This window comes from Dipteris shenzhenensis, chromosome 5 (assembly GCF_047967505.1).
Source record: "Dipteris shenzhenensis isolate YYH24624 ecotype China chromosome 5, Dip_SZ_1.0, whole genome shotgun sequence".
In the NCBI taxonomy this organism is placed as follows: domain Eukaryota; kingdom Viridiplantae; phylum Streptophyta; class Polypodiopsida; order Gleicheniales; family Dipteridaceae; genus Dipteris; species Dipteris shenzhenensis.
Window position 1 is genome coordinate 4,140,686 of NC_141600.1, and position 23,137 is coordinate 4,163,822.

The 23,137-nt window shown below is 45.8% G+C and overlaps 1 protein-coding gene across 5 annotated transcripts in view; it reads right to left on the bottom strand.

The window, feature by feature from the left end:
* Positions 1 to 277: 277 nt before the first annotated feature.
* The window catches only part of LOC147901525 (uncharacterized), a 28,985-nt gene continuing 6,125 nt past the window's right edge, over positions 278 to 23,137 (bottom strand). The window contains exons 4-7 of one of the 5 annotated variants that reach the window (XM_087375149.1): positions 12,869 to 13,005; positions 1,013 to 1,051; positions 624 to 722; positions 278 to 509 (exon numbers count right to left, since the gene is read on the bottom strand). In XM_087375149.1, the coding sequence (XP_087231275.1) occupies positions 651 to 722; positions 1,013 to 1,051; positions 12,869 to 13,005 (248 nt within the window). In that variant the 3' untranslated portion in view covers positions 278 to 509; positions 624 to 650. Of the gene's footprint in view, positions 510 to 623; positions 723 to 1,012; positions 1,052 to 12,868; positions 13,084 to 23,137 lie in introns of all 5 variants that reach the window. The other 4 variants (XM_087375148.1, XM_087375146.1, XM_087375145.1 and 1 more) reach the window with 4 other exon arrangements.

The following is a 23,137-nucleotide window of genomic DNA, read 5'->3' on the forward strand; positions in this document are numbered from 1 at the left end:
GAGCTACACTAATTGAACAATATTAAAGAACTTAATGGACAGTTTCTAGTTGCAATTGTTACCTATGTAGTGTGATAAATATTTGAAAAGTTATTTGGACCATTCTTAGCTTCAACTTTCGGGATAGTAGTCTTTTGTTCGTGCAAAAAGCCTTAAACAAATACTAAGTTGTCATTTTAAGCTATAGTTAAGTGGTTATGTAGATTTTCCATGGCTTTATTTCATCATGGAAGAAAATAAATTTATTAAATTGACATTAGAATTACATTTGAATCTTTTATAAAACTAGACTAGCTCACAATTCAAATAAGTGAACAATGAACTTTTGAAAGTACTTAAATCCCATAGGATGGAACTCTGTTTGCAGTATCAAAAAGATGATCCCATATAATACAACAGTTAAGAATAATGATGTCGCAATAAAACCTATGGCACACTTACATAGACTTCATGGGTGCAGTAGTCGCAAGACAGCTTCCTTAACATTCGAGAACTCTCTGCTTCAAGCTCTGAAATATAAAATCTTGTGTTAAACAACTGCTATCACATAAACATAGAGAGACCAGAAATGAGTAATGAGAAAGAAATGAACTACAATGTATCTAAATTGAAGACATACGTACTAGAAGTACAGGGCAGACTAATGTTTATTAGCTTGTAGCCGCTCCATTCGTTTCGCCTCTTGCTGTAGATCTTCGACATTTCTGAATCTCTACAGCCACCTTTGAGATCAAGATAGAACAGAGGTCTTAGTCAATCACAAAGGACTCTTACAAGGCAGGCATCCTTGAAAGGGTGTTGGATTCACTGAATGATATGATCACTTGAGACATTTTCCTCAAGACGCTTCCTCATTCTGCTTTGCACAATGACTTCTTTAACTTAAATGATAACTCCATAGGTTTTAGAGTGCCTGTCCTTTGTGACTAGTTTAATTTAGTACTTCTTCTATGCTTTTTAGGACAAACCAGGAAGCTTGTTCTACAAACTGTTTCATTGCATTATTGCTTACCTTGACATAAGCAGGATGAGTACCAATAGCAGCCATAACCTGCAAAGACTCAGAATCCACAGAACACATAAGAGACCCACTTGAGTTTTACCCCAAAGTACAAAACATAACAGCCTAGATCACAAAAGCATGCAGCATCAATGTCCATCCACACCTTCAAAGCATTAATTATCATATTCATTCCTTAGAAGTTTAGAAAATGAGACCAACAGAACCACCTCATCAAACAAGGGTGCAGGTGGCAGGTCAAGTCAGAACAAGAAGGATAAAACACCAACACTTACATTCCAAAACAATAACGTCATGTACTCCAGATATAAAGGCAAGGGATCTCATCAAGTTTAGGTGGAAAGCAAGTGAGTCCTCCAGATAACGGCCATCTCTGAAGACCATTAGATATGATGAGGTCGTGTACTAGTCCCATCTCCAATAAGTGCCGCCCATAGCCTTGTCACCAGTGGTGCAGCCTCACAGTGTCTCACTATCCCAAGCTCAACTGGGTCATCTTTGATACTATGAGGTAATCTGATCCAAAGTCAAGCAAGCCCACTTGTTTGCTCCTTGTGCACACATTGAAGTCACGTAAGAAAAGGATCTCCCCTTGCCTAGAGAACTTCATGATCTCATCATATATCGTCTCATACGAGCTATGAACCTCTATGATGACTTTATGCGCATAGGATGATGTATCTGATAGAAAGTAAAATACTACAATGAAAACCAAGCATGTATCAAGCCGTTGAACACATATCCACATGTCCTGTGCATGCTCCTCCTTTCGCATCACAGATATATGTGGCCTCAAATGTGATTTGAAAAGAACTGCCACTACTCTAGAGCCACATATCTCGCTGTCACTCCTTATCTCCTTCCTATATGCCGACTCCCAGGTGTATCCAATCACTATTGGTAACCCTCTTTCTAGTCTCTCGTGTGTGAAAGACTCCACGGAAGCCTCTATTAGAATTATTTTCATATTCTAGGCAGTGACCAATGTAATGTCAATAAGTCCATTAGGAGCACTTTTTCCTCATCAGAGGTTTTTCCCCCTAACTACAGTTAGGATCCCTAGCCACAGTTAGGATCCCTAACTGCGAGAAAACAAGAGAAGAGCAAGAGTGTGCAAAGAGAGAGTAAGCTGAACGTAGTTCACTCCCCAAAGTGTACTGAACTGAAGTGACTGAAGTGAAGTACAATGAAAGAGATGACGGTTTTGTCTAAGTGACAAAACCCTATCTAATCACTAACCGCAGTTAGAGATTAGACCATGGTTAGGAGGAAAAACCTCTAAGAGGGAAACGTGTCCCTAAGTCACGTATTACATTACATTGGCCACTGCCTAGAATATAATGATAATTCTAACACCCCCCTGTAGTGCCAATGTGGTGTACAAGATAGTGATCAATCACCAAAAGGAGATAAGCTTAGGGCACTGCGAAATGCCTCAAACTTCTCACGTGGAAGTGCTTTGGTGAAGATGTCTGCAACATTGTCATGTGTTACAAAGATCATACTGCTCTCCCATGCATGCAACTTTTCTCTGACATAATGATAATCAACCTCAATGTGCTTTGTGCGAGCATGAAACACAGGATTCTTTGCCACTGCTATAGCACTCTGACTATCAATGAGAATTGGAGAAGGGCCTTCCAATATGAGACAAAGATCAACGAACAAACGTCGCAACAAAACACACTCAACTGTCGCTATGAAAGTTGCCATGTACTCAGCTTCACATGAGGAAGTAGCCACTGTAGATTGCTTCTTGCTCAGCCAAGAAATGCAAGCTTTGCCCAAAAAGAAACAATTACCACTAGTAGATTGTCTGGTATCATAGTCTCCAGCCTAATCTGAATCACTGTAAGCATGCATCTGCAAGTCACCCCCCTTGGGAAACATCAAGCCAAAAGACTTTGTGCCTTGCAAATAACGGAAGATGCGTTTTACAGCCTGCCAATGAGTTGTCTTTGGGCTGTGCATATATCTGCTCACCTGAGATACTCCATACTGAATATCGGGCCTGGTATTGCACAAGTATATGAGGCATCCAACAGCTTGGCTATAAGTGTGACATCCATTGATTCACCTACATCATACATAGTAAGCTTCAGCCCCGGTTCCATGCAATAGGCTTACAATCATGCATGTTGAACCTATCCAAGAGCTTCTGCACATACTTGGATTGAGTCATAACGATGCCACGCTTGTCTTGTATAAACTGGATCCCCAAATAAAACTTCAACATGCCCAAATCTATCATGTCAAATTCAGCTTTCAACTCAGCTTTAAAATCAGCAAATATATCCTCATTTGACCGAGCAGCATGTCATCTACAAAAAGAATGATGACCAAAATTTCCCCCCCATCCTTCTTGATGTAAAGGGTGCTTTCTGTGGGACTATCGTGTAATCCCTTACTTGCCAGGAATGCATCTATCTTGGCATACCATGCACGTGGGGCTTGTTTCAGCCCATATAAAGCTTTGTTAAGCTTGCAAACCTGAAGTGCATTGCCAGAAAGTTCAAATCCAGGAGGTTGTTTGACATAAACCTCTTCCTGCAATTCCCCATTAAGGAAAGCTGTTTTTATGTCCAACTGATGGACATTCCACACAAAATTTGCAGCCATTGTAATAACTGACCGTATGATGATCATCCCGGATGTAGGAGCAAAAGTCTCCTCATAATCTATGCCCTTCTTCTGTGCATAGCCTTTGGCAACCAGCCTTGCCTTGTACCTGTCAATAGACCCATTTGGCTTCCTTTTCACTTTAAAAACCCACTTGGTACCAATGGCATGCTTACCTGGTGGCAAATCCACAACATCCCAACTCTGATTTTTCTCTATGGACTGCAACTCATTGTACATGGCATGCATCCAATGCACGCTATCCTTTGCTTCTTCAAAAGAGTCAGGCTGTGTGTATCCTGTGGAGGTACAAAATCAACGGATGGCTGAATCGGGGCATGTGGATCGGGAGGAGGTTGCTGTAAATTCTGATTTTCAGCGGGGGAACCAAATACTATAGAAAGCATCCCCTCAAACACATCATCTGAAGAAGCTGGAGTCTGAAATTCAGCATGTGTATGTGCTGAATTTTCAGAGAATATAACATCTCTACTAAAAAAAATCTTGCGAGTAATAGGATTGTAGAGACGATAGCCTTTGCTTTGTGAACTATATCCCAGAAAAATGCATTTAAGTGCCTTATCTGACAACTTGTGTCGAAATTCCACAAGTACGTGGGCATATGCAACATAACCAAAAACTCTGAAATGGTCCATTGAAGGCTTTCTCCCATGCCATGCTTCATAGGGAGTGATTGTCCTCAAAGCCTTTGTAGGAGCCCAATTTAAAATATAGTTGGCACACATGAGGCCTTCAAGCCAAAACCTGTGAGGCAACTTCTTACCAAATGTGAGAAAACAAGAGAAGAGCATTTGTGCAAAGAGAGAGTGAGCTGAACGTAGTTCACTCCCCAAAGTGTACTGAACTAAAATGACTGAAGTGAAGTACAATGAAAGAGATGAGGGTTTTGTCTCACTTATTACATTACATTGGCCACTGCCTAGAATATAATTATAATTCTAACACTAACTACAATTAGTGGTTAGGATAAGGTTTTGTCACTTGGACGAAACCTTCACTCTCTCTCTATTCAACATACGTTTTCCATTGCTCTCACTCTGTTCAAGCTCCCATTGGCTCTCACCCTCATTTCCATCATTTGGTATAAGATCCTAATTAGCTCCCGGACCAGCTCTTGCTCCAGTCCGTGCACCCGCCGTCGATCTGACCGTACAATTGCCATACAACTGTATGTCTCTTGCTGCTGCCCGTCTGTACAATGGCACAGCAGTTGTTGTGCTGCTACGCAGCACCGTACATTTGCAGTTTACCGTACATATGTGTTCCAGCCCGTACAACGTACAGCGCTGTACAACCATACAACCGTTTTGCCTGGCGCTTCGTTCGCACTTGTTCTCTGTATAACCCTACTTGGCTTGTCTGTACCCTGTTGTACCTTTGCACGTGCCAACCGTACATTGGACGTAAAGTCCATACTGGACAGTCTGTTTCAATACATCCAATGCGGTACAGTCCATACACTCTGTATGGACTGTTTTGGGTTGTAGTTTTTCTTGGTCTTGAGCAGATTTGCGGCTTTTGGTTTTGCATTGCAATCATCTCCAAAATTGGGGCTTTCAGATAATTTGCCCTCTTTTGGATCCAATTTCCCTGAAGAAATTGGGGCTTTTGGCATTCGGATGCAATTTTGCAGTGTACAAGTTGTTTGGCATCTTTGCAGGCAGTTTTAGACTCAGATTGAGTGACATTGCAAACATTTGCTATTTTTTGCAGTGTTATTTTGGCAGATTTTGGCATTTGTAGGACATTTTGAGCCTTTGATTGGGCTGAGATAGCAAGATGTCATTGTGGGCAGACATTTCTTGCAGATTTGTGTTGTGCATCTCTAATCCCCGGAAGGGATATTTCTTGTGAGATTTGCTGCATTTTGTTTCCTTTGGCAGTTATGACCCAAAATAATCCCAACGATGTTTTTGGTGTCCTAGGATAAGTTGGATGGTACCAATTACTCTTTATGGAGTTTTATGGTACACGATCTTTTAATTGGCAAACAGTTGTGGGATTATGTCACTGGGGATGAGACAAGACCAGAGAATGTGGTTGCACCTGCCACCCCTCCTCAACAAGGTGGAGGAAGAGGTAGAGGACAAGCACTAGATGCAGTTGTTGCAGTTGTTACTCCCACACAGGAGCATAAGAGATGGGATTCTCGTGATGCACAAGCACTATCTAAGATTTCTCTTTCTGTTAAGAGGTTTATTATTCTGCATATTCGGTCGTGCGGGATCTCTAAGACAGCTTGGGATATTCTTGAGAGGTTGCAATCCGCAGGGATGCAAGAGTTTCATTCTTGAAGAGAGAGTTGACTCATACTCATATGGATGAGGGTGACTCTATGTCTGAGCACCTCACCAAACTTCAGGATTTGCGAGAGCAATTGTTGAATATTGATGAGACTATTCCAAGCTCAAAGATGGTTACTACCACTTTGAAATCTCTTCTTGAGTCTTATCTTGGTTTTTACACCTCATTGAACTTGTCTTTGCGGGGGGGTGGCAACCCTCTCACCTTTCATGAGTTGATAGGGAGGAAGAGCAGACACTGAAAAATATGGCCACACGTGCACGTGAACATGCCATGTTTTCCAAGTTCAAGCCAAGGGCAAAAGGGAAGCATAAAACAAATCAGCTTGCAAATCCGTCTAAGGCTGATTCTGGACAACCTTCACAAAAGGCTAAGAGTGATGCAGAGAAGCCCAAGAAAAAGGGGAGATGTCACTATTGCAAAAGTTGCCAAAGTTGAAAATGAGACAGGACTCAAAGTACAAACACTTTGCACAGATAAAAGGCAGGAGTATATTTCTCATGCATTTAAAGCTTATTTGCTGGAAAAGGGCATTCATCATCAGCTTACAGTGAAGCTTACTCCTTAGCAGAATCCTTCAGCAGAAAGGAAAAATCGCACTCTCATGGAGATGGATAGATGCATGCTTACAAGCAAGAAATTGCCTTACAAATTTAGGCTTGAAGGTCTCATGTGTGCCAATTATATCTTCAATCGTGCTCCCACGCACGAGGACATGATCGCGACGAGCAAAATAAGGCCCTCATGAGAGCCTATGGCAGAGCTAAAGGGCAGCGATTTGTTGTCTTATTTGACATGGGGAGTTGAGAAGACGTTATCTCCTCTCAACTCGCCGAAAAATTAGGGTGCACTTTAGTACCTCATGAGCTTGCGGTGGACAGGTTCACACCTAGGCTACGCACTTAGCTCACACACAAGGCCGACATTTTTTCCTTTTTCAGTTCAAAAGGCCTTGTTTCAGCGTGACTTCGACCTCACACCTCTTTTAGGTTGCGACATGATACTGGGTATCCAAAGGTTCTGAAAATTTTCACATGTGCTCGATTGACGGCAGAACTCCTTCACCATTCTAGAAGGACTAGCTCTACTTTGCTTGGTTGAGGCTTTGGGGAAGGTGGTTTGTCCCCTTGCTCTACTGGCAATGCTAATAGGTTTTGTGCACTGTGGGACACGGATAGGCCCACCTCCCCCACATGAGGCTTTACACATGGAAATGCAAGCTATGCCTTCTCAACATGTATTTTTCAAGTTGAAATGGGGTAATTTTGCAAGAAAGTTTGATCACATGCAATCCGAGTGTCCTTAGCTTCTACAGAAACCTCCCCTCCAGCTAGTGCTCCTAATGACTCTTCTTTGCCAAGGATGGTTGTTATGCCATGCAATCATGGTTCTAGGGTTGGAACCCCTCCTAAAACCAATGACAAGGGTACAATGAAAGGCATATTTGCCTTCTAAATTGGTAGATAAAACAATAGTTAATGCGGAGAAAGGGTTATCTCCTTCTGATTGGCAACATCCCATGAAATCATTTAAGCGAATTGTGGCTAGTAAAAATCAGACAAAGACAATCTCCACCTCTAAGGAGGCCTCGTTAGGTGTTGGTTTTAGGGTTGGCAGCCTTTGGTCTGTGGTGGTTAGCTCAGATCCATTATTTTTTATGAATATGCTAGCTCAACACATCTTGGTGCAAATATGTAGGTTGAGTCCTGAATTTTGCAACTCACATATTTCTCATTTATATATGTACATACCGATCAAATATTTTTCATACAATGTTCAAGGCCTCTGTAACATAAATAAATGAAGGCTAGGTGGGGACTTCACTGAAGGATTCCTAGTCTCCGTCTGTTCTCCCACATCCAAGCAGCTCGTGCTGTTCGCAAATGTGCCAAATGCGCATTGGTGTATGTCCGATGTCAACTATATTCAGTGCAGCCAGCTCCTCCTTTGGGGCAAACCATGGCCGATCTGATTCATAAGTTCGAGATATTATGCTTCAGGACGATCCTCCACCACAACTTCTGCCACATATACCCAAGGACCATCGGATTGAATTAGTCCCAGACTCAACGCCTCCCAATAAGTTTTCTTACCGATTATCTAAGACTATGGAGGCAGAGTTAGAACAATAGCTCACACAGCTATTACGCACTAGGTTTATCCAGCCATCCTCATCACCTTTTGCGGCTCCAATTCTATTTGTCCAGAAAAAGGATAAGATGGCACGACTATGTGTTGACTATAGGGCACTCAACAAAATCACCATCATCAATAAATTCCCCATGTCCCGCATAGAGTATATCTCAGAACGCTTGAACAATGCTAAGTATTTTTCCAAGATAGACCTCAAGAGCGGTAAATGCTAGGTCTGCATATTCGATGCTAACATCCAGAAGACAGACAGAACGATTCGTAGTCATGCTGTTCGGTCTCAAAAATGCACCACCAACATTCAACAAGATCATGTTGTGGGTGTTCGCTGAGCATATAGGAGTGTACATGTTCATCTTTCTAGATGATATCTTAATCTTCTCAGCCACAGCAGAACAGCATATATGGGATGTGTGGAAAGCTCTTCAGCTTTTGCGTGACAATCAATTATATCTCAATGCCAAGAAAAGTGAGTTCGGCCTGATGGAAATCCAATATTTGGGTTACATCATCAGAGCCAATGGCTTTCGCTTGGATCCTTAAAAAATTCAAACCATCACAAGCTAGGCAGTCCCCATGACAGACCAAGAGATCTGATCTTTCGTAGGGCTTTCCCAAGCCTACAATTCACATATGCCCGGATCCTCCACTACCTCAACAACCTTAACCGACTTATTAAAAGGGGTAAAGACTCATCGACAAAAGATCTCCGTGACCGGTGTAGCTTTGGATGCCTTCCATAACCTACAGCGGTTGGCCACAACAACTCCAGTAACAAAAACCGCATCATGGGATGATCCATTCAGGTCAACACCGATGCCAGCAACGTAGCGATCAAGGCAATCTCACAACAAGAAGAAAGACCCATGACATACTACAGCAGAAAGCTTAACCCTAATGAAAAAAATTGCTCAGTCTACGACAGAGAATTACTCGACGTTATCCACGCATTAAACAATGGAAGCCGTTCCTTTATGGACGTACCTTCACAGTCAAGACACACCACCCAGCCTTAAAGTGGTTGCCGACATTGCCTAGCTCCCATTGGAACAATCAGCAATCCCAATAGAATCAGATCTTCTAGCAGTCCAAGGGCATGATTCAGTATGTCCCTTGCAAGAATATCCCCACCATCGACGCTCTCAACAGGAAAGCATCCATTCAGACCATAGAAAAGGGCATTGTACTAGAGAATAAAGGGAAGGACCTTGTCTCGATGAAAACACAATACGCGGACTCCGTAGAGTTTGGCACTCAATATCAATTTGCCTTGACTCTTGCGTCCGGCCATTATTCAATTCAAGATGGATGGTTATTCTATAAGCGAAGACTTTGTGTGCTCAAAGACACTTCTTTTTTAAAGGATATTTCCATAGCAAATGTGTTGCTGAACACAAAATTGAAGTACTTGCGGCAAGCTCTACTCCATGACGCCCTCACAAGTGGCCATCGAGGCATCAATAGTACATTGGAGAAGCTAGATTGGATATTTTTACTGTCCTAAAATGCAGAAGGATGTAGCTATGTGCAGAGATGCCAAATCCGCCAAAAGGTAAGAGTGTCCCATCAAAAGGCGGCAGGATTGCTTCAACCCTTACCAATTCTAGAAGGTCCTTTCCAAGACATCACGATGGATTTTGTGGGACCCCTTCCCGCATCTGCAGGTACGCGAAATACGCAATGTCTAACCATTGTTAATCGCTTTAGTAAATTTTGTATGCTTATTCCATGCAAGCAGACAGCCAATGCAAAAGACGTAGCCGGCTTATTTATCAGGTATTATACCCGATTGGAGGATTTCCACAGACCATTATCACGGACAGAGACTCCAAATTCACCTCACATCTATCAAGGGCTCTCTAGGCAGCAAAGGGTGGGGAAGTGAGCCCAACCAGCCAGCCAACCAGTCGGATGGCTGGTCCCCCCTATTTAAAGGGGGGACTGCTGCCCTCATTTGTCATCCAGCTCCCAGCAAAAAGCCTCAAGTCTCCAGCCCAGTGCAGCCCTCAGCCCTTCCAAAAGTCCCCTGCAAGACAGCAACCAGTTCAGCAGTCCCTAAGGGTGATCCAGGAAGGTGTCCACGCACCACCATAGCCCGGCTCAGAGTTGAGGTTTGGGTTTCCTGTTTCAGCAGCTTTCTTTTACAGATTTTTTTCTTCCCTTCATCTCTCACACTCACGCAGCTCCGCTGCATGCACAAGCCTCTTCAATAGCCTTCCACAGTGGTCCACATCTTCCATGTGGGCCGCATGGTCTTGGTTGAGGTTTGGGTTGCGTCTCAGGCATTTGTTGGTCAGCTCTCTGTATCGAAGGGTCATCCTCAAAATTGCCTCCCGAGCTCTGTGAAGGAGTGTCGGTTGTATTCTTTAGCGGTTCTCAAAGTATAAAGTAACTTCTATGGGGAGGGGGGCCCTCAGTGGGTACATGGACCCAATCTGGTGTCGTCTACATTCTCTCTCTAACCTATTCTCTCCCTCCCTCCCTCCCTCCCCCCCCCCCTCTCTCTCTCTCTCTCTCTCTCTCTCTCTCTCTCTCTCTCTCTATCTATCTATCTATCTATCTATCTATCTATCGATCTTGGTGCATACGCATACGCCTTGCACAAAGGTTTAAAGAAGGTCTTGCTGCGCATTACATGATCATTCACCGTTGCATGTTACAGTATTAGAGAGGGAGATCAGCAGCTACACAGAGGCACACGGCCAACGGGCTCTAGGGCAAGCAGGATTCCAGATACAACACTGCACTAGACCACATCTTCACACTATGGGCCATCATTGAGGAGCCGAAGTCGAGATCCCAAAAGTCTACGCCTGCTTTGTAGCCTCCCAGAAGGCCTTCAACATTGTCCCACGATCTTGTAGAGACTTCAGGAGATGCGGATTCCAAAGGTCATGATTTGGGGGTGATGAGCCTATACAAGTCTGTCAGAGGGGGAGTTTGAGCCCCAGGAGGCCTGCCAAATTGGGTTGAGAGAACAATCAGAGTGAAGCACGTATGCCCCCTTCCACCGACTCTCTTCGAGCTCTAGATTGACGAGATCACATCCTTTATACACCACCTAGGACATGAGGGATCAGTGCTGGCTCATTTGATGATACAGATATTGCTAATGCGGATGACATAGTCCTCATATCATCTTCAACAAGGACTGCAGTGGCATTTGGAGGCCTTAGAGTGTTTCGCAAAGAGAGACTTGACAGTCAACCTTGGGAAGCAAGGATGAAATAGATTCAAAGGAGACATAGGAGCACTTCCTATGTTCTTGCCAAGTCTACTACGAGATCCGAGGATGGCACCATTGTCTCTTTCAGAACAAGCACCGCTTTGGAACAAGCACCGCTTTGGGCCACGCTCTCAGTTGATCCACTTTCATGACCAAGTCAGCCAAAGGAGACATAGGAGCACTTCCTTTGTTCTTGCCAAGTCTACTACGAGATCCAAGGATGGTACCATTGTCTCTTTCAGGACAAGCATGGCTTTGGGCCATGCTCTCAGTTGATCCACTTTCATGACCAGGTCTGCATTAGGCTCTACTTGATGCAGATGCAGCAACACAAAGAGACCTCATTACGACAGATCACACAGCGCGAGGTGACATTGTCACATGAGACAGAGATAGATCGAGCTCAGTGACACGTCACAATTTGTCTATGCATTGGAGTCAGCCCCAAGACATAGTAGAGCTAAGAGGAGGAGGAGGAGATAGCCGAGATGAGGATAGCAGGATCAGCGGGAAGAGATGGTGTGGAGTGGCAGATCCAAAGACACACAAACCACACACACTCCAGAGGTTGACCGAAGCACACACAATGAACATTCACCCCATCCCAGCTCTACTCAGAGGGTACCATCCAAGCTGAGGCGTCACTCTTAATATGGCACACCGAATACAGAGATCATGGAGATTACGACCCCTGCCACAGTGAGAGAGGACCCAACAGACATAGATACAAGATATCTTCGCATCTCACAAAAGTGCAACCATGGCACCTGGCACCTGGCTACGCACTAGTTTTGAGTTTGAGTTTAGCACTTAGCAAGGGCCCCAGTGAGCCCTTCGCCTCAGCCCATAGTGGCTTGTATTAGTTACCCTTGGATTGTACTTTGTCTCATAGTCCCATGAGCCCTTTCTTTCTTTCTTTCTTTCTCTCTGCCCCCCTCTTCCATGCCCTTGTCTTGTTATGGTCTCCCCAATATTTAAATGGGCAGCAAATTATTAGAATTGTTACAAATCTATAAGTTTCAACATCTCAGAGCAATGGCAATGGCAGTGGACCGCACCGGATGTACAACAATTTATCTATGCTGTTGTTGGAAGTAGTGAACATGGTAATCTAAGGGCCTCTATAAATAATTAATTTTTGACAATGGGTGAAAGCACTTGGCGAGTCGTACACAAATGAATGAGTTTGCGAAGTTGGCCATTGTAATCAAAGGAGACAAATAAACAAGTTCATAAGGTTGGAGTATTTTAAACATACAAGAACAATCTTGTTGTTTTGAAAAGGAATACTTAATGACATGTACTAATAGCACAAACTTTTACAGCGCCCAAGAAGAAGTGTTAGAGTCTGCTCATCCAAGGACACTCCCTTTAGCTTAACTTTTATAAATAAGAACCATCTTCTAGATAAATATTTCTCCGTCTTTTAAAACTATGCCTATAATTAAAATTTATAAATTGTTGAAAAAAAAGTAATACGCAATTTAATTAAAAATTAAGCTGCAACAAAATACAAAAGTACTGACCGTCTCAAAGCTTTCACCGAAAACACTCAAGCGTACAATTTGCATCCCTTTGCGGACTTTTACACCTTGATAATAATCCTCAGTCCCATAAACAATTGCACTTGTTGCTATTAATTGATCCCCAACATCTATTAGCCCTGATTTGTCAGCATTGCCATCTTGTATTACTTCAGCAATAAAAATATTACCAACGTTGTCCTCCTCTAGCACAATACCTGCACTAAGGATAAACAAGAATGGGGATTTCACAAAAAAAATAAGATCACACATATCATCTCTCTCCGAACTCAATGTCCATGTGATAGAGACTACAAACCAAGGGTTAGTTCTAGTGATGCTAGGGGGAGTTTGGGGATATATAGAGCTAAAGTGCACTCTTTGCAAGGAACCATAAGTCAACCCCCATCTCATTTGTACCGCATGTTTGGACGTGACTCCACTCTCTTCAAGCTCTTTCCTTCCCATCTTCATTGGGGGGAATTGTGGGATATATGGTGCTAACGAGATATATAGGGTCAGCACTATTGCTAGAGATAGTTTGAAGATACATAGGGCTAAAAAAGCAGTACTCGGAGGAAACAATGTAAGTCAACCCCTAGATCATTTGTATTGCACGCTTGGAAGTGAACTAATTCTTCCTATATTCATCTCTAGTAGACTACTCCCTTCCCACCAACCCCTCCTCTCTCTAACTACTCCCTTCCTACCACCCCAACCTCTCCCTAACTACTCCCTTTCCACCATCTCTCTCATCATATCCCTCTCTAATCATACTTCCGACTCATCCACTTTCATGATTGGGTCTGTATTGGAGTCATATGATCAAGATGAGATGATACAAAGAGACGCTACTACGACAAATCAAATAGCAACATGCATTGACAGCACCACATGGCGCTGAGGTAGACCGGTCACAACGACATGTACAGACTTCTATGCATTCGAGTTGGCTCCGAGACACAGAGTAGTGGAGGATGAGGAGTTAGCAGACGTGCGAGGAGGATGGATCAACAGCCAAGGGCGACATAGCACAACCGAGCGAGGGATGCAAAGGCCATGCATGACATAGAGAGCGACCAGAGCACGCTTCAACCCGTCTATGCCCTCCTTGGAGGAGATCACCCAAGACGAGTTGTCATTCTTGATATTGCTTGTCAGATATAGAGGTCGAGAAGACCACGCCCTTCGTCACAGTAGGAGACAGCCTAACAGACACAAAACCGGGATATCTTTGCAGCCCACAGGAGAACTACCACCATAGTTCTGGGTTTCGACTACTGAGTTTTTGTCTCTGAGATTTTTTTGAGCTATATAGTTTAGCTTAGCATAGCACTCGGGAAGGGCCTTAGTGAGCCCTTTGCGTCAGCCCTTTGTGGCTTGTATGAGATTTTATTTCCATTTGTTGTACTTTGTCCCATAGGCCCATAAGGCCTTCCAAGGAACTCTCTCTCTCTCTCTCTCTCTCTCTTTCTCTCTCTCTCTCTCTCTCTCTCTCAACGGTTCCATGATCATACAGTTCCATGAAGCTCAAGCACGACTTTCGGCTTTACGGCGCAGGTCAGCCCTACGAGATCAGCCAGCGATCTCAATGGATGAGGACCTCACCCCACTACAGGTTGAGGAGAGGCGCTCATTGTTGCAGCAGCGGAATCAGGCCCACAAGAAGGGGAAGTGGGTAGTAGTATGAGATGGACGACTTCTTACAGGCCCCTGTCGGGCATCCATCCCCCCTCCTACATAGGGAGACGGGGTATATGAGACTCAGATCTCCGAGACCCTATCCAACACCATTTGGAGCTGTAATGGTACCTTATGGTCAGAACCAGGGAGCTTCTCGGAATCCTACACAGGTCGCGACATAGTCTTTTACACAGACACATCATAGTCCAAAGCACCCACTACCAGTTGTCAACGGGTACACATGGAAGTCTGCTTACAGAGATGAGACTAGAGACATAGGGGGGATACGAGGATCAGGAGGAGTAGTAGTTCTTTACAAATCCACCCTTCTAGGGATCATTTTAGTAGAGCAGAGGGATACACATTCCAAGTTTCTTTGGATCCGAATTCGACACGTGACAGCCGAGATCTGTTTGTCGTAGTATGCTAATTCCCTCCCAAGACAACACATGCTAGAGATATTTGACATGAGGCTGAGACATCTCCATTTGCAGCCCTTTATCAATCCATTGTTGATTTCTCAAGCCGCAGAGAAGTTCTCCTAGTTGGGGACTTCAATGCGAGGACAAAGACCCGTCAGGTACCACTCCTCGACTTCAGGGATGATTCCATTTTACTGCCAAATATTGACCTTGAGGGTGCAGGTATACTACGGGTTTCGTTTGACAGACGAGGTCCGATCACATCTTATGGGCACGCCCTATTGGACATCGGCAAGATGCATGATCTCATTATTTATAATGGTCTTGACAGATGGCCCGCCTCAGGTCGTCTCACATGCTTTCCACATGGGGGAGGTTCTAGCATTGTTGATTACATCATGGGATTCCCTGCCTTCACATCTCGCATCACTGACTGTAGCACCTCTTTCTCCAGGGGCTGATCATACCTACCTATTCTTTAGCATTTCCACTTCCCGTCACATAGCACCCTTCACCCTACTGAGTTCTTACTCCACCTATCATGATATACGCTTCGACCACAATCACTCACCTATTTACTCAGGCCGTCTATACATACTTCTCAATTATAATGACTTCATACTCCTATTAGAGGACCGCGCTGCCCTGATCACCTGCTCACTACACGAAGCTGCCCTCCATGCTCTCCCTCACACCACTCGCTCCACCTGCCCACCACTGCCTGGGACCGTACCCTGTAATAGTTGGTGCGATGATGAGTGTAAGACTTTATGCCGTCAACTCAAAAAACAGTCTTTCAAGAGAACCAAAGACGCTACGCGAGCATCGTGGACTCGTACGTAGAAAGAAACTAGATTTCGTATGCCGGAACGAGGAGGAACTACTAAACATATTGTTTAGTAACAACTCTAAGGACTTTTGGCAGAGATTTCTTAAGGGACGGTCTATCTCACCACTCACCGATACTCAGGTTTGGTATAATTACACATGCACACTACATGACATCCCAAATCAGCCTGTCCCTGACCTCTCACATTTGCCACACCCCACTTCTTGTACCCTCTTCACTAAGGGGAGAGTGAAGGACGCTGTAATGAAACTTCATAATGGCCGAGCGAAGGATCATGAGGGACTATGCACTGACTTCATTGCACCTCCTAGTCCCGATCTTAGCAAAGCTTTTTAATGAAGCTATTTGTTTGGGGTTTCCACGCACCTGGATCATTAACACTATTTCACCCATCCACAAGGCAGGGAATCGCATGAGCCCGGAGAATTACAGGACCATTATGATTGGACATGTCATGTCCAATATTTATGCATCAGTGCTTGATTCCAAGGTCAGCCGATTTGCGGAGTGTCGAGGACTTGAAGCAGCAAGACAAGCTCGGTTCCCGCGTGATAATGGAACCATGGATCATATTCTCACGCTCAGATGTATCATCGAGGAGGCGAGGTCACGAAAGCAAAGGGTTATTGTTGCTTTGTGGATTTCCGCAAAGCATTTGATATGGTTCCGAGATGTTGACTATGGCAAGCAATGGAAGCTCAAAAAAGGAGGGGACAAGGAGAAAAACGAGATGCTGTAATAGATTGCTGCAAAACTGAAAGTGGAGGGAGCGAACATAAAAACCCCTAGGGCTAACTGTCCTAACTAGACTAAGTGTCCTAACTAACCTAGGTGGTACATGTACTAACTGTACCAATAGTCCTAACTGACTATAACTAGGCCTACAAGACACACACCAAGGAATAAGTGGCACCTATGGATAGTCCATAGAATGGCCTACAAACTGTTAGAAATGACCCAACAGAGGGTACGCAGAGCGGAAGACTGATAGTAATGCCCAGGAGCTCACACAATGTGATGTGGGGTGTGGAATCGCAAACTTCTTTAACTTATGTGCATAGATGTGCAAGCCAGTAAATAGACAATGCTCAGAAACAAATATAGAAGCAACTCTTTATATTTCCGTCCGTCCACAAAGTAGGACAGGATACAATACCAAAAGGTCCTTCTTCTACAAGCCTAGCACTTCTAGATCTTTGAGCCCACGTGCTCCACCTCGAGCATATGTAGACTCTCTGTCCAGAGTGTTCTTCTCTACCTTACTGCCTGTATATCAGCCTAGGTAGGCAACCCCTGCCAAGCTTTGTCTGCAGCACACGTCCTCTTGGTCCTCCTGAATGTATGCCCCAAGATAGCTGTTCCACTGCTCCAACCTGCTTGTGAATAGCTGCTCCAGAAGATGATGATCTCAGCAACCTTCTGCCCTAGAAGACAGTCTAGATTCAGCCTCTCCCTGGAGCTAAGTCTGCAGCAACACCTCTCTCCTTCACTTCCTGTGTAGAGGCCCAAGGATGGTGGATATGCTGCTCCTTTCTGCCCCTCCCAAAGCTGCTCAGCTGGATGATGAAATGAGGTCTGAGGCCTCTCCTGTTATAGGCCCCCAAGGGGCTGTCATAAAACCAGCCAGCCAGCCTCATCCTGGCCGACCAGACTGGCCAACCAGTCTGCTTGCTGGCCGACCTGGTTGGCTGGTCCAACCAGCCCTATATAAGGGCCCTAGCCAGGCCCTTTTGGGCTGCTGCTGTCCTGCCATCAACAGGCCCTTGTGCAGGCCCCAAACCAGCCCCGCACGTGTGTGCCTTTGATGGTGAAGTACCCCGCCCTGTGCCGCCTTCATACGGCCACTCCTTGCCTCTGTCTGGAGCTCCAAATCGTCACTGATCTGCTCCTGGACCTGCTTCTGCCAGTCACCTTAGCCATGGTGCTGATCCATACTCCCAGATGGCTCCAGGTACTTGTCAGATGTGCTGCCCACATGACAGCCATGATGCTGTCCATGTGGCAGCCCCTTTCTCTCTTTTCCTGTGAGGTACTGCCCATGTGGCAGCCCCCTCTCCATGTTATTTCCTCTAGGCATGCTGCCCACATGGCATCCAAACAGATGCCCATGGGACAACTCTTGCCCTAGGTCTCCCTCCCCCATGCTCTCCTCATATGGGGGCTTACAGATGGGGAGGTGACCATACCAGCCCGAGGTGCCTCCTTCACTGCATAAAGGGCTTTTTTCAAGCGGCATACCTTGCTTTCAAAACCTTCAACCTCAAAGCCAGGAGGTTGGGAAACATAGACCTCTTCCTGCAAATGCCCATGAAGGAAAGCTGTCTTTATATCAAGCTGATGTACCTCCCAATGAAAGTGGGCAGCAAAGGCAATAACAATGTGAATAGTAGTGATCCTGGAAGTGGAGCAAAAGTCTCCTCAAAGTCAATGCCATGTTGCTGAGCATAGCCCTTAGCAACAAGACAGGCTTTGTAACGGTCCACTGAACCATCAGCTTTCCATTTAATTTTGTTAACCCACTTAGTTCCAATGGCATTCTTGCCAGGAGGCAAATCACACAACTCCCAAGTGTTTTGCTGATGGATCGAATCCAATTCAGCTTGCATAGCCTTCAGCCAACAATCATTCTGAAAGGCATCTTGATGACATAATGGCTCTTCATTGCATGCTGTAGCAACCTAAGCATAAGAAACAAAACTAGCATGCTCTTTCCGGACAGCTGCTCTAGTACGGGCTGGCAGAAGAGTATCTTCTTTGCTGTCTTTTTATGTGTCAAGGAGCCAACGGGGTACCTTTTTGGGCTCCTGTTCTCACATGCACTGAGGATCGCTATTGGCCAGATGCAGGTTTCGTCCCATCAGCTGAGGATTGAGACAAGGAGAGCAACACGTTTACCCAGAGAGCAGCAGATCTGTATGCTATGCACACTGGGAGTGATTAAGACAGAGAAGCACTTTCTCTGCATCTACCCAGCCTACTACGAGATCTAAGGGCGATACCACTGTCTCTACCGGGATGGGAGAGGCCTCGACCCACTATCACAAATGATCCACTTCCATGAATAGGGCTGCGTTGGGCTATATTTGCTTGAGATGCGCCGACACAAGGAGACCCTGCTACGAAAGATCAAAGAGCAGCAAGAGGAGGCGACCAAACCACAGGATACAGAGGCTCACCAGACACAGCGGAGGGTTACAAATTTCTATGTCGTTGAGTCAGCCCCAGGACACAGTGGGATGGAGGAGGAGGAGCTAGCTGATATGTGGGCAGTCTCGATTTCTGAGAGAGGGGGGCAAGGGATATATTTCGTACTTGATTTTGCTTGAGCTATTGAGCTTCTTTATTTTCAGCATAGTAGCGTGACCTTTGCTCCAACCCTTTGTGGCTTGTATGAGTTCTTTCCCTCTTTGGTGTGTTTTGCACTTCGTCCCATAGGCTCGCGAGGCTTTCCACAGACGTTAATCTCTCTCTCTCTCTCTCTCTCTCTCTCTCTCTCTCTCTCTCTTTGCGGGGGGGGGGGGGGGAACAGGAGTTCCCCACCAAGATCCACTTCTACCGTGACCATTTCTTGAGAATATCAGGGGAGGGACTCATCATCAGAGCCCAGTACCTTGAGGACAAAGAAGTTTCGCATGCATTGAAGATTGCTATTGGTCAGATACAGGTCTCATCACATCAGCAAGGGATCAAGACAGGGAGAGCTGCAAGCATACCTAGAGAGCAACGGATCTACAGATTATGCACACTCGAGACAATTGAGACAGAGGAGCATTTCCTATGTGTCTGCCAAACCTACTATGAGATCCAAGGACGTTATCACTACCTTTTTCAGGAGGGGCATGGCTTTTGGCCCACTCTCTCGACTAATCCACTTCCATGATCGAGTCTGTCTTGGACACTATATGATCGAGATGAGACGACACATAGACACACTACTATGACAGATCGGACAGCAGCGTGCATTGACAACGCCAAAGGGCATTGAGGCAAACCAATCACAGTGACGTGTCACAAACTTCTATGCATTCGAGTCAGCTCCGAGACACAGAGAGTGAGGATGAGGAGATAGCAGACATGCAATGCAAGGATCAGCAGCAAGGGGCAACATAGTATGATCGACTGAGGGGGATGCAAAGTCCACGCATGACACGAAGAGCGACCAAGGCACGCACGATCGTGGTTCGACCCATCTCCACTCTCCTTGGAGGACATCGCCTGAGATGAGGTGTCACACTTGAAATTGCTCATGGGATATAGAGATCGAGGAGACCAACTACTTCTCTTTTTTACCTTTAATTAATCCTAACCCAAAATAACCCCACAGTGGAGACTACCGAGGCTAGCTCTAGATTCATCCAGACGACTAGCTGAGGGTGGGGCAAACACATGGTATTCACTTATATCGACATGGTCTGCTAGACGCGGGATTCAGATGGACACGCTCCCCCCCTTTTAGTATAGTTTGGATGCACCCCCAGAGTTGATCCCGCGAGATGAGATTAACAATATCATACGGTTATATCTTCTCCAGCTCCACACGTCTCGGGCTTGGGGGGCAGATCAGGAGCTCCCCCCCAAGACACAATTCTACCGCGACCATTTCCTGAATGTCTCAAAGGAGGGATTCATCGTTAGACCCCTATATCTCGAGGACAGAAAAGTCTCACATACACTGAGGATTGCCATTGGGCAGATGCGGGTTTCGTCTCATCAGTTGAGGATTCAAACAGAGAGAGCAGCACGTATACCCAGAGAGCAGCAGACCTGCACGCTATGCACACTGGGAGTGGTTGAGACAGAGGAACACTTTCTTTGCGCCTGCCCAACCTACTACGAGATCCAGGGACGCTACCACTGTCTCTATCAAGATGGGAGTGGCTTCGGCCCACTATCACGATTGATCCACTTCCATGACAAAGTCTGCATTGGGCTCTATTTGCTGTAGATGTGCCGACACAGGGAGGCCCTGCTACAACAGATTAGAGAGCAGCACGAGGCGAACACACCACCGAACACAGAGGCTGACCACACACAGCAGCACATCACAGATTTTTATGCATTTGAGTTAGCTCCAGGACATAGGAGGAGGAGCTAGTTGCTATGATGAGTGCAGAGAGATGCGAGCCCACCTCACACGGGAGCGAGCCTTGGGTCAATTGACGTCACATGAGGCACAGATCTTTCAGTGGTTGACACACTGCAAGAGACGAGCCTTCCTCACACATAGGATGGATGAGATCATCAGATCATTTCGAGAGGGAGACCCAACCACTGGGTGGGGATTTGTCTCGGAGAGGAAGCCACCCATCCCCATCACTGATCCGGGCGTGTGGCACACTTATGCATGCTCCTTATACGATGTCCCGAGGTAGACGCCGCCAAACATGTCCTCTATGCCCAAGCCCACTACCTGTCATCTATTCACTACGCAGAATATGTGGCCTGCACTTTGTCGACTCCACAACCGGAAAGCACAGGATCATGAAGGCCTTTAGACAGAGCACTTCACACATGAGCAGGAGGTCATAGCACCGATCCTTGCACATATGTTTAACCTTACAATTTGTCATGGCTTCCCACCAGCACGGACACCACTACTATCGTACCGATACACAAGGCAGGAGAGCAATAGAACAAGCAAAGTTCGCCATGACACCTCTCCAAGTTGATGCCATCTTTCAGACAGTGAGTTTAATCCACAGAGTTTGGGACTTACCCCATTGGAAACTTCCGAGGTTGGCCCTAGAGTCATCTAGACAACTCGTAGAGAGTGGGGCAAACACATGGTATGCATGCATATCTACATGGCTTGCCAGGCACGGTATCCAGATGGACAGGCTCTCCCCCTTTCAATATAGCATGGATGCACCTCTTGAGTCGATCCCGCGAGATGAGATCAACCATATCATACGGCTAGACCTCCTCTAGCTTCATACCTCCCGGACTTGGGGGGGGGGGACCAGAAGCTCCCCACCAAGACCTAGTTTTATCGCGACCACTTCCTAACAGTATCAAAGGAGGGATTCATTATCAGACCCCAGTATCTCGAGAATAGAGGAGTCTCTCGTGCACCAAGGATTGCCATTGATCAGATGCGGGTTTCGTCCCATCAGCTGAGGATCGAGGCAGGGAGAGTAGCGGGTATACCTAGAGAGCAACAAATTTGCACGCTATGTACGATGGGGACAGTTGAGACAGAGGAGCATCTTCTTTGTGTTTGCCCAGCCTACTATGAGATTCGGGGACGCTACCCCTGTCTCTACCTAGAGGGGAGTGGTCTCGGTCCTTTGTCACGACTGATCCATTTCCATGACCAGGTCTATATCAAGCTTTATTTGATGGAGATGCGGCGACATAGGGAGACGCTTCTACGACAAATCAGAGAGAAGCAGAGGATGGTCAGACCACTACAGGAAATAGAGGGGTGACCGGGCACAACGGCACGTCACAGACTTCTATACATTTGAGTCAGCCCCCGGACACAGTGGAGTGGAGGAAGAGGAGCTAGGCGATATTAAAGCAATCTGGATGAGCAGCCGGCACAGCACACCAAGAGAGGGGCGCAGAGGCCACATGTACCACAAAGAGCCCCCAGAGTACTCTATTGAGGTTCGACCTATCACAGCTTTCCTCAAGGGAGACCGACAAAGACAAGGGGTCACTCTAGACATAGCCCAAACAGTCCAGAGAGCGAGGAGACCGCATCCCCCACCGCAGCACGAGACAGCTCAACAGACGCAGATACGAGACATCTTCACAACCCACCAAAGAGCCATCACTGTACCAGGCTTCGGTTTCGTCCCAACGCCTGGATAGATTGATTGATATGGCCCACTCTGCAGCCGTAGTTGACTTTGTCTGTCTATGATTATGATTATGATTATGATTCTATTAGCATAGACTAGTACTCAGCAAGGGTCCTAGCGCACCCTTTGCTTCAGCCCACTGAGGCTTGTATGAGTTCGCTTTTCTGCGCACTTTGTCCCACAGGCCCTTGAGGTCTCCCGTGGACGTTAGTTCTTTCTTTCTATGCGGGCAAACTGGATTACCGAGAGAGGATTGCAGAGGCTGTCCACGACACGAAGAGCGACCAGAGCACACTCAATTGAGGTTCACCGTATCACAGAAGGGGACCACCCGAGACGAGGGGTCACTCTTAACATAACTCAACGGGTTCAGAGATCGAGGAGACCACGCCCCCCTCCGACACCCCAGCATGAGACAGCCAGACAGACTCAGATTCAAGAAATTTTCACCGCTCATAGACGAGCCACCACAGTGCTGGGTTTCAAATTCTGAGTTTCCAATTCTAGTTCT